Source organism: Myotis lucifugus, unplaced genomic scaffold (assembly GCF_000147115.1).
Source record: "Myotis lucifugus unplaced genomic scaffold, Myoluc2.0 scaffold_85, whole genome shotgun sequence".
Classification (NCBI taxonomy): Eukaryota; Metazoa; Chordata; class Mammalia; order Chiroptera; family Vespertilionidae; genus Myotis; species Myotis lucifugus.
Window position 1 is genome coordinate 1,844,720 of NW_005871133.1, and position 14,841 is coordinate 1,859,560.

General features: G+C 36.0%; 1 protein-coding gene across 8 annotated transcripts in view; it reads left to right on the plus strand.

Moving 5' to 3' along the window:
• MPP5 (membrane palmitoylated protein 5) overlaps positions 1-14,841 on the plus strand; it is a 55,676-nt gene that overhangs the window by 15,690 nt on the left and 25,145 nt on the right. For 3 of the 8 annotated variants that reach the window (XM_006090992.3, XM_023755824.1, XM_023755828.1), the window contains exons 3-7: positions 5,725-5,933; positions 9,819-9,896; positions 10,683-10,829; positions 12,003-12,164; positions 13,641-13,718. In XM_006090992.3, the coding sequence (XP_006091054.1) occupies positions 5,725-5,933; positions 9,819-9,896; positions 10,683-10,829; positions 12,003-12,164; positions 13,641-13,718 (674 nt within the window). The remainder of the gene's footprint in view (positions 1-5,724; positions 5,934-9,818; positions 9,897-10,682; positions 10,830-12,002; positions 12,165-13,640; positions 13,719-14,841) is intronic. The other 5 variants (XM_023755822.1, XM_023755826.1, XM_023755825.1 and 2 more) reach the window with 5 other exon arrangements.

The following is a 14,841-nucleotide window of genomic DNA, read 5'->3' on the forward strand; positions in this document are numbered from 1 at the left end:
ATTTCTAGCATTGGCATGGTCCTTATGTTCTCCTAGACCCCATTAATATGTACTAGGTCATCAGCCTTTTTGGGATTCAGTTGTAGTCTTCTGCTTTATAGCTTTCCTATTCCTATCTTATCTTAGTCCCTGACCTGAGTGGAAAACATTTCCAGTTTGACTCTGAGATTTTTTTTCTGGATTTTAAACTATCCTAGGTGGTCTTTATGGCTTTAGTACTATTCAGTATGAAGACAATATGAAGAAATTGATGAGATTTCATCTGTTTCTGGAAACTATATTTTTTACCTCAGTTCCTATCAACATGAAAAGCCTGCTAATTTCTTAGAACTTTAAAGCTGTCATTTCTTTGGGACTAACCACAAAATGTCCCATTTTCCAATTGAGTAGTGTCTCAACTATTAACCGATCACCTGAAGTAAGATCACTGATCTCAAGTTGTATCTCCCATTAAGCCATTTCTAGTTTGGTTACCCTACCTTACTTTCCCTAGTTTTTCTTGCTGGCTAATGACTCCAATATATTGTTTATACTTAAAATATTCTAAATATGAATATCATATGCTATGTTTATAAGAGAAGCAAGAAGAGGGTAACAAAAGGAAGCAGTTATCAAGAAAAAAGAGTAACTATTAAAAGCAGACACAAAAACTCAATATAGCAATCAAAGTTATTCAGTATAGAAGAAAATAGTTTTGAGTACTTTGGTGAATCCCAAGTATATCATGTCTTAAAATTCTACAATAACTGATGTTAATAAAGCCTTTAAAGCAATGGTTCTTAACCAGAAAGGTGTGTGTGTGCGCGCGCGCTTGTGTGTGTGTGTGTGTGTAATGATTATGTTTGAGGTAGAACTCGGGACCAACATCTCTGTAAATTTCCTTACTAATTCTCATAAATATCCTTGATTAAATACATTGTTCTAACATAGCAAAAATGATAAAATTATATTCAGTATGTGCTGCCTAAGACTAAGACTGCAGGCATTTTATAAAATCAGTGTAATTTCAGTCATTAAGGGAAAAAAGAAGAAACAAAGCTCTAGTAGAAAAATGGGCAAAAGCAGAAAAAGAAAGCAAGAAGAAATATAGATAACTATTAACTTTGTGAAAATATATTCACCCTCATTCTTAGGCAAATAAGTATATATATTTTTCCTAACCATATCATCAAAACAAAAGACTTATAATCCTGAATTTGGTTTTTATTTGTAGAAACAGAAACTCAAGTATAGTGCTGACAGGACTATAAGTACAAATTTGGAGGGTAGATTGGCAATATGTATCAAAGTTATAAATGTTTTTATTATCTGATCAGTAATTTTATCCTAGGAATTTATTCTAAAGAATTTGGGAAACTCATATTGCAAAACATTCATAATCTGACCTGTATGGTTAGGTCAGCATTTTTTTAAAAAGTCTGAAGGGTTACATAGCATAATGAAATGATACCAGTAGTTATAGCTGAGAAGTAGAACTGCAGATAATCCTATATAATAAAAGGTTAATATGCAAATTGACTGAATGGCAGAACAACTGGTTGCTATGACGCACATTAACCACCAGGGGGCAGATGCTCAACACATGAGGAGTGCCGCTCAGCCAGAAGCCGGGCTCACGGCTGGCAGGCACAGTGGCGGTGGTGGGAGCCTCTCCTGCCTCTGCGGCAGCGCTAAAGATGTCCAACTGCCGACTTAGGCCCGCTCCCAGGGAGCAGGCCTAAGCCATAAGTTAGACATCCCCTGAGGGCGCCCGGACTGTAAGAGGGCACAGGCCAGACTGAGGGACCCCCATGAATGCACGATTTTCATGCACCTGGCTTCTAGTTATTTTATAATGTCAGTATGTTAGTGTCTAAGTGGATGGCTTTAGTACACAGGAGAGATTCACAAGTTCTTTTGCCTTTAAAAATTTAAATATCCAGAGAGTTGAAGAGACACAATAGGGAGATGGTTACTTTCTGGACTGACTAAAGTTGCTTATTGATTTCAGTCAATGCTGAGATCTGAAGCTCCTGATTTTTTTCATTGCCCTGACAACCAGGCTGAGCCCCTTTAAAGATTTACTAAAAATTTAAACAGGAATCCCATTATCCACTCAGGGAAGTCATTAGTACTCATAAGATCGTAGCCTATTTTGTTGGTTTGTAATTTTTTTTCTTTTAAGATATTTAAATATTTTACTATTTTGATCTAAAGATACTTTAAGGCTATTGAATTCTTTGTACTCTGAGGAAATTCTCTATACTCTTAGGCAATTCTGTATTAACCTCTTTGAATTTCATGGAATCTGACATTCCATATTCTTTCTCCCACTCCTCCCTCCAGCTTTTTTGAAGTACTAGAGGCCTGGTTCACAAAATTTGTGCACGGGGTCGGGGGGTCCCTCAGCCAGGCCTGCATGCTCTCACAATCTGGGACCCCTCGGGGGATGTCCAACTGCCAGTTTAAAATGGCAGTCAGACATCCCTCTCGCAATCCAGGACCGCTGGCTCCTAACTGCTCACCTGCCTGCCTGCTTTATTGCCCCTAACCACTCTGCCTGCCTGCCTGATCGCCCCTAACTGCTTGCCTGCCTGCCTGATCACCCCTAACCGCCTCTGCCTGCCTTCTTGATCACCCATAACCACTTGCCTGCCTCCCTGATCGCCCCTCACCGCCTTTGTCTGACTGCCTGATCGCCCCTAACCACTCTGCCTGCCTGCCTGATCACCCCTAACCGCCTTTGCCTCGGCCCCCGTCACCGCGGCTTCATCTGGAATGACGTCCAGAAGGTCATTCAGCTGTCCAGTCTAATTAGCACATTACACTTTTATTATTATAGTGGACAAAATTTTGTATATCTAAAGTGTACAGTGTGAGAATTTGCTGTATACATTGTGAAATATTTACAGTTAATTAACACTCATATCACCTCACAGTTTCCTTTTGTGTATGCGTGTGAAAATGCTTAAGAGCTACTCAGTAAATTTTAAGTATGCAATACAATATTGACTGCAGACACCATGCCGTACATTAGATCTCAGAACTTATTATCATAAAGCTGATAGTTTGTACTCTTTGACCAAAATATACCAATTTCCACTATCCATATTCTGTCTACTCTTGTAGATAGCAAGTTATAGTTAAATTCTGATTATTTAACAAGTTTTATTTAGCACTGAGTCACAACTTCATAGGTTATTCTAATGGCAATTTGACTTTCTAATTTTCCCCCCTTTTTTGCTGCATTAAGTTAATAAAGAATATGTATTTTCTTTTATAAGGGGGAGTAAACCTGTTTTCATTGGAGAGAGAGGGAATATCAAGAATCAACTGGAGAATTATTCAAATCTATAAAAAATTTAACTAAGTAGTGGTATACAAGATAAATGTACAAGATTCACTAATTTTTGAAAGTCTTATATATAAAGAAAACTAACAAAAAGATTTAAAAAGATTGCGCATAAGACAAATAGTGTCTACTGTGAGTTTTTCTCAGATTCGTTTACAGTTTTAATATCAGTCAAAATCGCAATAGGATTTTTCTTTTGGAACGAATAGGAAAGAGACAGTGGGAGATACCTTGAAAAAATTATTCTGTAAATTAGTCAAGATATTTTGAAAAAAAATAATGAGCAAGTACTTGTCATATCAATATGAGCAAAGACTGCAGTGCTACTTTAATAAGACATTGTGGCCCTAACCGGTTTGGCTCAGTGGATAGAGCGTTGGCCTGCGGACTGAAAGGTCCCAGGTTCGATTCCAGTCAAGGGCATGTACCTTGGTTGCAGGCAACATCCCCAGTAGGGGGTGTGCAGGAGACAGCTGATCGATGTTTCTCTCTCTCTCATCGATGTTTCTCTCTCTCTCATCGATGTTTCTAACTCTCTATCCCTCTCCCTTCCTCTCTGTAAAAAAAATCAATAAAATATATTTTAAAAAAAATAAGACATTGTGGTTCTGATAGACCAGTGGACTAAAACAGACCCTAATATATGTAAGAATTTGGTAGCAACTTAAATTAGAAAAGGAAGGATTATTTAAAAAAAATAATAATAATGGTATTAGAATAAGTGTTAACCAGAAAAAAAGAAATGAAGTTAAAATTTCCCCTCAAAGCTCTATCAAAAAAATTTCAGATGGATTAGCGTTTATTATGAAATAGAAGCCACAAGAAGCTAGAAGAAATGTAGGTAAATATTGGATGACCTAGGGCAGTGGTAGGCAAACTCATTAGTCAACAGAGCCAAATATCAACAGTACAACAATTGAAATTTCTTTTGAGAGCCAAATTTTTTAAACTTAAACTATATAGGTAGGTACATTGTTATTAACCTACCTATATAGTTTAAGTACTGTTGATATTTGGCGCCTCCCCCGCTCTGCGTATACCGCAGCCCGCCTGCGCCGCATCGCCCATCGCCTGACCGACCGACACCCCCCCCTTCTTCTAATGCCACTTCTTCAAAATAGACTCGCCCAGGCCGAAAACCCGACTTCTGCGCACGGGCCACGAAGTTTCAATCGCACTGTACATGCGCGCCCGCACATGGTATTTTGTGGAAGAGCCACACTCAAGGGGCCAAAGAGCCGCATGTGGCTTACGAGCCGTGGTTTGCCGGCCACTGACCTAGGGAAAGGAGTTTATAAGCATAGAAACAGTGAAAGAAATCATGCTGGAAAAGGTAGATCATTCTTAATACCTAAGAGTTGAAAACTTCTACAGTAAAAGCAGACAAGTGGAAAAATTAGAAAACCATTTCCAGTGAATGTGACAAAGTGTACACACAAATGTACACATCTGCCTGTTGCGGGGCAGGGAAGAGATGACCTCTGGTTCTAAACATTTTGGGATAACTCCCAGAAAAATGCATGTGCTACATATGCCCAGTAACAGGCTTGCACACACACACATATGCCATAACTTTCAGTGTAATTTTCGGAGATTCGTGGTCATAAGAGTTTTATGGACCACAAAAGAAGTACCTGGTAAATATGAATAAACTTTAACTTCTTATTAAAGAAATTGAAGATTTTTTAAAATGGTATATTGTTGAATATTGGCAAAAATATTTCTAGTGGGATATAAATTAGTAAAATCTCCCTGAAAAGCCGTTTGGTTTTTAAAATGTCGATCTTATTTTAAAATTCTATTTCTAGAAATTATTTTAAGGAAACTTCAGAATCTCAGACAAATTTTTATGCAACAATGATCATTATGTACTGAAGTGCTTATTATTACTTATAGTAGCAAAAAATTGGAAGCGACCCGAATGCTCAACTTTAGTATAATGGTTATTATAAATCATGATTTAGCCATGTAGTAAAATATCACACAGCCATTATATGTAATGTTTTTAATGACTGGTGATTTGAGAAAGCAAAATGTACTGTTAAATGAAAAAAGGAAATGTTGTAAGATGGTTAAAATAAAGGTTGTTTCTAGGTGATAGGACTATTGGTGATTTTTAATTAATTTTTCATTTCTGTATTCCTCCCCTCATTTATTTTTGTAGTGAGTATGTATTAGTTTTATATTTAAAACACTTTCAAAAACTTTTACTCTAATCTGTTATATAATTTTAAAGAGTATTACTTAAAATCAGTAAAATGGCAGTGATTTGACTCAAATATATATGCAAGTTTTGTTCTTTTTGAAAATGCAAATTGTTATGGTTCAAGAAATTTTATCTGAAATGTTGAATTAAGACAGAAAATTAATTTTTCGATTCCTTTTCCTTCTAGAAGTGGAAGACTTATTTTCTTCACTTAAACATATCCAACATACTTTGGTAGATTCTCAGAGCCAGGAGGATATTTCACTACTTTTACAACTTGTACAAAGTAAAGATTTCCAGAATGCATTTAAAATACACAACGCTGTCACAGTACACATGAGCAAGGCCAGTCCTCCGTTTCCTCTTATCTCCAATGCACAAGATCTTGCACAAGAGGTAAGTATTTTAAAGATATTATTGACATATATATAACAAAGTAATTGTTAGTGATAATAAGGTAGTATTATTAGAAAATACTGGTGTGAATATAAGGCTAGTTTGAATTAATTACTACTGATCACATAAGAATAATTTATTGTGTTAGGAAATATTTTCTAAGTACATTTTATCCTGGAAAATATATATGCTTATTTCTGTTTTTGTTGTTGTTAATTCTCACCCGAGGATATTTTCCATTAATTTTTTTAGAAAGAGTGGAATGGAGGGGGAGAGACAGAGAAACATTAATGTGAGAGGGACACATCGACTGGTAGCTTCCCATACACACCCCTGACCAGGGCCAGGGATCAAGCCTGCAACCAAGGTATATGCCTTTGACTAGAATCAAACCCAGGACCCTTCTGTCCATGGGTTGCCACTCTATTCACTGAGCAAGTCCAGTTAGGGCTATACTTATTTCAGAGTCAGAACTCTGTTTCACTAAAGAAGAGAGGTTGTTCTGCATACAAAATTATATATTTGCATGGTAAGAGAAGTATTTTTCTACATTACTAAAGGGGAAAGTTTTTTAATGCTTTTTGTATAATTTTTTTAAAAAATACTTTTATTGATTTCAGAGGAAGGGAGAGGGAGAGAGATAGAAACATTGATGATGATAGAGAATCATGATTGGCTGCCTGCTGCATGCCTCCTGTTGGGGATCGAGCCCGCAACCCAGGCATGTGCCCTTGACTGGAATCAAACCCCAGACCCTTCAGTTCACAGGCTGATGCTCTATCTACTGAGCCAGACTGGCTAGGGCTTAGTATAGTATTATTTTAAGCATTATACATCATAAACTGAGGTAAATGAATACCAGTAAGATAAAAATTATATCTGATAATCTGGTATTACAAATATTCTAGAGGCCCAGTGCACGAAAATTTGTGCACTTGGGGGGTTCCTCAGCCTGGCCTGAGCCCTCTTGCAGTCCAGGACCCCTCGGGGGGTGTCCACCTGATGGCTCCCCTAGGGGAGCGGGCCTAAGCCATCAGGTAGACATCCTTAGCGCTGCCGAGGAAGCAGGAGAGACTCTTGCCACTGCTGCTGTATTCGTAGCCCTCAGCCCGGCTTGTGGCTGAGCAGACCTCCCCCTGTGGAAGCGCACTAACCACCAGGGGGCAGCTCCTGTGTTGAGCAGCTGCCCTCTGGTGGTCAGTGCGCATCATAGCAACCGGTCGTTCCATTGTTAGGGTCCATTTGCATTTTACCCTTTTATTACATAGGACTAGAGGCCCATGAATTTGTGCACAGTTGGGGTCCGGCTGGCCTTGCCTCCAATCAGGGGTGGGGGGGTGTTCAGGGATGGGGCCAGCTAGGGGGAGGGGCCACGGGCGGTTGGCCGGGCAGCCCTGCACCCTGGTCAAACTCCAGGTTGAGGGGACAATTTGCATATTAGCCTTTTATGATATAGGATAACTTCTAAGATTTGTTACTAATAGATACAGTCTTGTGCTCCATAATGACATTTCAGTCAATAACAAACCACACATATGATAGTGGTTCCATAAGATTATAATAGAGTTGCAGCCATCCTAACACAACACATTACTCGCATGTTTGTGGTGATGCTGGTGTAAATAAACCTGCACTGCCAGTCCTATAAAAGAATACCACTGTGTTATAGTTGTCTATAGTGTTTAGTACAGTAACATGCTGTACACATTTGTAGTCTAAGAGCAATTGGCTACCCCATATAGCCTAGATGTGTAGTAGGCTATACCATCTAGATTTGTGTGAGTACATTCTATGATGATAGCATGATGAAATTGCCTAATGACTCATTTCTCAGAAGTTATCAAGTGATGAATGACTGTATTTTGAAGTTGTTCCTCTATAAAACCTGTGTAGAAGTTTGAAAATAATTCAATTTTAATGTACAGTGAGAGGTCTAGTTTCCAGTGCTTGTTGTGTTCAGTGTTTAATGTGTTCTGCAAACAGCTTTTAATTGAAGGTTTTAAGAAGATATAAATAAGCCATCTCCAATCTTGGTGGGGGGTGGATATTTTGACATAAAAACTAATAATTGTGGCCCAGCTGGTGTGGCTCAGTGGTTGAATGTCGACCTATGAACCAGGAGGTCATGGTTGGATTCCTGGTCAGGGCACATGCCTGGGTTGTATTCCTGGGTTGCAGGCTTGATCCCCAGTAAGGGGTGTGCAGTGATTCTCATCATTGATGTTTCTATCTCTCCCTCTTCCTTCCTTTCTCTGAAATCAATAAAATACAATTCAAATTAAAAAAAACACTAATAATTCTGGAAGCCCATCAAGTAAATTTATTTCATGGAATCCAGACACAAGACAGAAAAAGGAGTAGGGGGAAGGGTAGGACCTCCAGAGCTACAGACTTATAAAATAGGTTAGAAGGCACTTTGCATTATTGCAAATTACTTTTTTATGTGTAATAGAGATTTGGGAATAGAAAAGGAAAGAAAGAGGCATTGACAGTGAGAATATACATAGTATAATCTTTGGGGGAAAGTAATCCACAGAGCAAAGTTTGTACCTATAAATATTTATTATAGAAGAAAAAATGGAAATAAATGAACATAACAGCTTAAGTTATTAAAGATTAAAAAATAAACTAAAGCAGAAGAAAGAAATTGAATTATTTCAGTGGAAAGAACAATAGATTGAACATTAGAAGCTGGTTTTTTGAAAATTACAAAAAAATGGAGAAACCTTTGATAAGTTAGATGAAGAAAAATATATCAGTAACATTAGGAATGAATAAAGGAGCATGAATACAGACACAGAAGATTAAAAACTATAGCATAATACAGTTTTCTTACTAAATGTGGAAGAGCTATCAGATGGGTGGTTTTCTAAAAAAATATAAATTGTCAAAAGTGATGTAAGAAAAGATAGCCAAAAAAAGTAGACCAGTAGCTATAGATAAAATTGAAAATCAGAAATCCACCCCCAAAAATATCTACCAGGCCTGGATGATTTTATGTACAAGGTCTATCAAAACATTCAGGAGCATGTAATTCTAATGTTAAATAAATTTTTTTGACACATAAACATAGACTATTTTCCAATTCATTATATGTACTAGGATATAATGACCCTAGATAGTAATGACCTAGACAGTTTTATAAATCACTGTACGTTGACCACACTCACCAAGTAGAGGCCAATCCAGTTTATGAATATTAATGTAGAAACCTTAAAATATCAATAACTCACATATCAAAATACATTAAATAATACTTTATTATGTGCTTAGTTTATATGGATTATCTCCATCTTTTGAGAACCTTTAAATGGTAGCTGTCATTCTATAGATGAGGAAACAAAGACTAAAAAATTCATCATAGTCAAATGGAGTTTACCCTAGGAATTTAAGAACTGCTTCCCAGTGGGAATTTTTTAAATGTAATTCACTATAATATGGTGATTGCTGCATTACTCTTATATAAATTGATCTTGTTAGTCTGTAACTCTTGAAAGTGTCATCTGTGATTTAAAATATAGTTGCATGAACATGATTAAGAACTATAAAATATCAAGATAACTTAGTTTTTCTTCCCCTATGTAATTATTAATCTGTTTTATAGTATGTTAGGAGAAACTTACAAGAAGAAAATAGTTCATTCGTAGCATAAATACCAAATCCTATCTAGTGTTGTCTTTTTAAATAAAGAATGTTATTGTTAACCATGATAACAAGATTGAAAACTGTGAGAAAAAATAATTTTTTTCTAATAACTCTTTTTAGTGCCTTTCTTATAAGTAATTTTTTACGACTTTAAATTGTATCTTTTTAAAAATACATGTATAGGTGCTGGTGATATTTTCTGTACCCTAGGAAGAATTCATCTTTCTTTTTGTTCCTTAGGTACAAATTGTTTTGAAGTCAATCCACCAGAAGGAAGGACAAGAATTAACTGCTTTGCTGAATGCTCCACATATTCAGGTAGAAAATGTACAGAGCATTATGTATATGTGGTTTTTCCAACTTCCAAGTCTCTCTGAATCAGTCCTTTAGGGCTAGAAGAGACTTCAAATATTATCGATAGGCTGTTTAGTTATTTACAACTCCCACTGTGAAATAATTATTGTTGGATTATATATTTTCATATTTAAAATTAACATTAGTTTTGAAACAACTTATTATTCTTTAAAAAAATTTCTTCCCTATTTTGTTTTTCCCCCCCATAAACTTAAATTATCTATGGTTTTGGGCCTTTGAATTGACTTTGTGTTTTTGCAGTATAATAAGCACTTCAGACTTTCAGAACCTATCCCAGAGTATGCCTGTTATACCTAACATATCTTTTTATTATTACTTTTGCTGTTGTTGTTAATCCTCACCCGAGGATATTTTTCCATTGATTTTCAGGGAGAGTGGAAGAGAGAGGGAAAGACAGAGAGAAACATCGATGTGAGAGAAACACATCGATTGGTTGCCTCCTGCAGGAGCCCTGACCAGGGCCCAGGCTGGGAAGCAGCCTGCAACCAAGTTATGTGCCCTTGACCGGAATCGAACCCGGGATCCTTTGATCCACAGGCTTACGCTCTATCCACTGAGCCAAACCGACCAGGACCCTAACACATCTTTAATTGTTATTAGCTTGAAAGATACAAGGTTGCATTTGTACCTCATTGGAAGGTTTGGAAACAAATCTGAATATATCATTAATTATAGTATTTATTTTAAAGGTTTAATGATCAGAATACTATGGATTTTTTTTTGAAACAGGCACTTTTACTGGCCCATGATAAGGTTGCTGAGCAGGAAATGCAGCTGGAGCCCATTACAGTTGAGAGAGTTTATGAAAGCGTTGGCCAGTACGGAGGAGAAACTGTAAAAATAGTTCGTATAGAAAAGGCTCGAGATATTCCATTGGTAAGTATTCCATGTATCTGATCGGAGATCCTTTCTACCCAGGGATCTTTTGTATAGCAGACAGTTAAAGACCCCTTTATGTTTCTGGTAGTTTTTCTCTTTTGAGATAAATTTGTTGAAATTATTTTATGTTCTTTCTCATACTCCTTTTTCAGAGAAAAATGTGTTCATCTTTCTCACCCCTAATTTGATGAAAATAGTAGCTTGTGAAATAATTGTTGAGGAACAAAGGGATAAGTAACCTGCTTTATTGTTCTCCTAATTTAAAAAAAATCTGATCTTTTAATTCAATTAAAATCTGTTGACACATAATTACTTATATATACTTCACATATACTTAGAAGTATGTATTTATTAATGTTAATATTTGTTTTATAGTTTTTTCAGGTAAAACTTTTTTCAATCTCTTCTTAGTCTGCTATTATTGCCTTAATTTTCTTTCCTTTATTTTCAAGGATTTTCTTGAATCCTGATCTCAAATTGTGTTTTAAATAGTGGGATACGTAAATACAGACCGTATTTTATGGGCAGTTCATGTAACTTGGTTTTTTTCCCCACTAGAAAAAAAAAATTGGGAAAATTTAGGGTAAAAATCTTATAAACTCTGTCTACTTTGAAGCTTTTTTCTGTATTTTATATTTCCATTTTTGAATGTGTATGTTTAATTGTGTTTCTCATTTGTGTAATATTAATGTTTAATATATTTTAATGTGAATTGGATGTATCTATAATATTTAACATTTGTATAATCAACCAGAGTAGTTTTCATTCCCCATCATATTTTAAATTTTAAAAAAGAACTTTTATAGATATGTCATGTTCTCGAATTATACCTAAATATAGTATAACCATTTTGAATAGAATCCAACATATAGAGAACAAGTCTTCAGGTGGTTTTTAAGCAAGTGCATTTTTCTGTTGTATGCTTCAAAAGCCTGCTTGATTTTTAGAATTGTAATGAATGCAATGTTTCTGCAGCAGAAAATGTAGGAAAATGGTCACCTAAATAGTAACCCAATTATCTTGATTACTCTAGCTTTATAAGTCAATTTCTTCCTCAAGATAACTGAAGGGTAGTATTATTGAATAGAAAAAAATAAGAATTAAAAAATGAAGAAATCTTTAACCAAAAAGTTGCATTTTTATTTTAAAATTGGATGTTGAATTTTTTAGGGTGCTACAGTTCGTAACGAAATGGATTCTGTCATCATCAGTCGGATAGTAAAAGGGGGTGCTGCAGAGAAAAGTGGTCTTTTACATGAAGGAGATGAAGTTCTGGAGATTAATGGCATTGAAATTCGGGGAAAAGATGTAAATGAGGTTTTTGACTTGTTGGTAAGTTGACACAGACGAATATTTGGTAGGTTCTTGAAAGTTGGATTTTTTGTTATTGGACTTCAGAATAAAACATTTTACAGTATTTTAAAAATAATTGCTAAGAGGACTAGATAATTTCTAGCCTAATTTTCACATATTTTTACAATATTTATTAGTAGAGTTTTATTTTGGCATTGGTACTACTGATACTTTCTTTATTTTGAGCTTTGTTAATATCAGGTATATTTTATTTACCTCTGAAGTCACTATATATCTCATTAATTCATTCAACATATATTTATTTAAGTGCCTACTATGGGCCAGCTGCTAGAGAAACAGTAACAAAACAAAGTCCATGCCCGCATGATACTTATATTCATTTTGTTTATGATCTACAATTAATTGTTATTTTCTTAGTAATGTTAGGTAATAGCAGTGGTATACATCTACATTGTCCAATAGTTACATGTGCTAGCTATTTTGATTTAAATTAAGTAATAATTAAAATTGAGTTTCTCATTCCTAACAACTGTATGCTAGATAAGAACAGTATGTAGCTAATGGCTCTCATATTATGGTATAGATATAGAATATTTATATGATCATAAAAAGTTCTATTAGAGAGTGCTTGTATAATCAGGAAGCTGTTTATAGACAGCTTTTGAGAGCAATTTCTGATCACTGCATATATCCCCACAAACCAGATTTATATTCTTACTGACTTAACATCAATTGATACAATAGAATCTCTCCTATCTGCTGATGTCTGTTGACAAATCTAGAAAACATCCTTATGTCCTTATTTTCACTGAACCCCATTTATTTCTTTGGGAGAGCAAAGTGCAAGTGATCATTGTTTTTAGCCTTTGTTTTATTGGCTGCTATCTCTGGGTTGAGCACTGCTTCCTGCTATCTCAGGACCAGAAATTATGATTATTGTTCTATTGTCTAAACTGGAGGTATCTGAACAATAGTTAGTGGTGTACTGGGAAATAATAGTGAACCTAGCAGTAAGACTATAAAATTAAAAATAGAATGGATGACAGACAAAGCACCTGGGAAGTGAGAATATTTGTATCACTTTTCTTATCCTAGTCACAATTACTATTTCAATTTCTACTGTATTAAAATTTATGTATATCAGAGTAGGTAACCCAGAATTATTATAGCACTTTGGTATGTCCAACCTTTCACTGTGGAATCTTCCTAAACTAACACTAAGTAGAAGATCAAAACCCAAGACTTATACTCTAAATGCCTTTGCCCAGTGTGCCAGAATTACAGAATGCCTTATTATTGGCTAGCTCTACTATAATGGAGTCTATGAAAGGCATAATTTGTGCTTCCTGACAAAATGGGATTCATCTTTACTGATTTTTTTTTAAGTCTCCTAGGGGTTCCAGAATAGTCCACTGTAGGGAATATTGATCATAAGATCATGAAATGATTTTCATAAATACGGATTTTAAGAATTACCTAATCTCTCTATTACAGTCTGATATGCATGGTACTTTGACATTTGTTCTGATCCCCAGTCAACAGATCAAGCCTCCTCCTGCCAAGGAAACTGTAGTAAGTGATTTTTTTTTGTTCATTATTTATTGTCTGATGGCTACTGTTTACTTTTTTCTAGATTAATAAAGTTTAATTTTTAGAGTAGTTTTAGGTTCATAGCAAAATGCAGCAAAAAGTTCAATTTCACATACCTCTTATCCACACATATGCATAATCTCCCCCACTATCATCGTCCTGTGCCAGAATGATACATTTGTTATATCAATGAATTAATGGTTCCATTATTACTCAGAGTTCATATATATATATACATATACATATATACATATAGATATAGATATATAAATAAATAAATATAAAAGTCTAAGTGACCAGTTGACCGGTTGCTATGGCCGCACTGACCACCAGGGGGCAGACGCTCAATGCAGGAGCTGCCCACCACCCGTGGTCAGTGTACTCTCACTGCCAACCTCCAGAGATCTCCCCTACCCCTCCCGCCCTATCGGCCCCGATGTGGGGCCGGTCGGCCAACCTCCCAGGGTCCCTCCCCCTGGCCGGCCGGCCCCCCAATAGGCCTCGATCTCCAGCCAGGCCAAGAGACCCCACCCGTGCATAAATTCGTACACTGGGCCTCTAGTAGTTTATAATGATTCGCTTTGGGTGGTGTACATTCTATGGGTTTTGACAAATGTGTAATTCCGTGGATTCACTCACCATTGTATCGTATAGAAGTTTCTCTGACCTAAAAATCCTCTGCTCTGTCTATTCATCAATTCCTCTTTCCAACCATGGCAACCACTGGTCTCTATAGTTTTGCCTTTTCCAGAATGTCTTATAGTTGGAATGTCATATAGTTGGCCATTTCAGGTTGGTATTTTCATTAGTGATAAACGTTTAAGTTTCCTTCATGTCTTCTTATAGCTTGATAGCTCATTTCTTTTTAGCACTGAATAATATTCTGTTGTCTAAGATATACAACAGTTTATCCATTCGCCAACTGAAAGACATCTTGGTTGCTTCCAAGTTTTTGGTCATTATAAATATCATTGCTATAAACATCCTTGTGCAGGTTTTTCTGTGGACATAAGTTTTCAGTTCATTAAAACTTACGCCCACACAAACACTTATGCCATAGGTGTGATTATTTTGGGTATCAGAAGTGTTACCTTAAATATTTCTT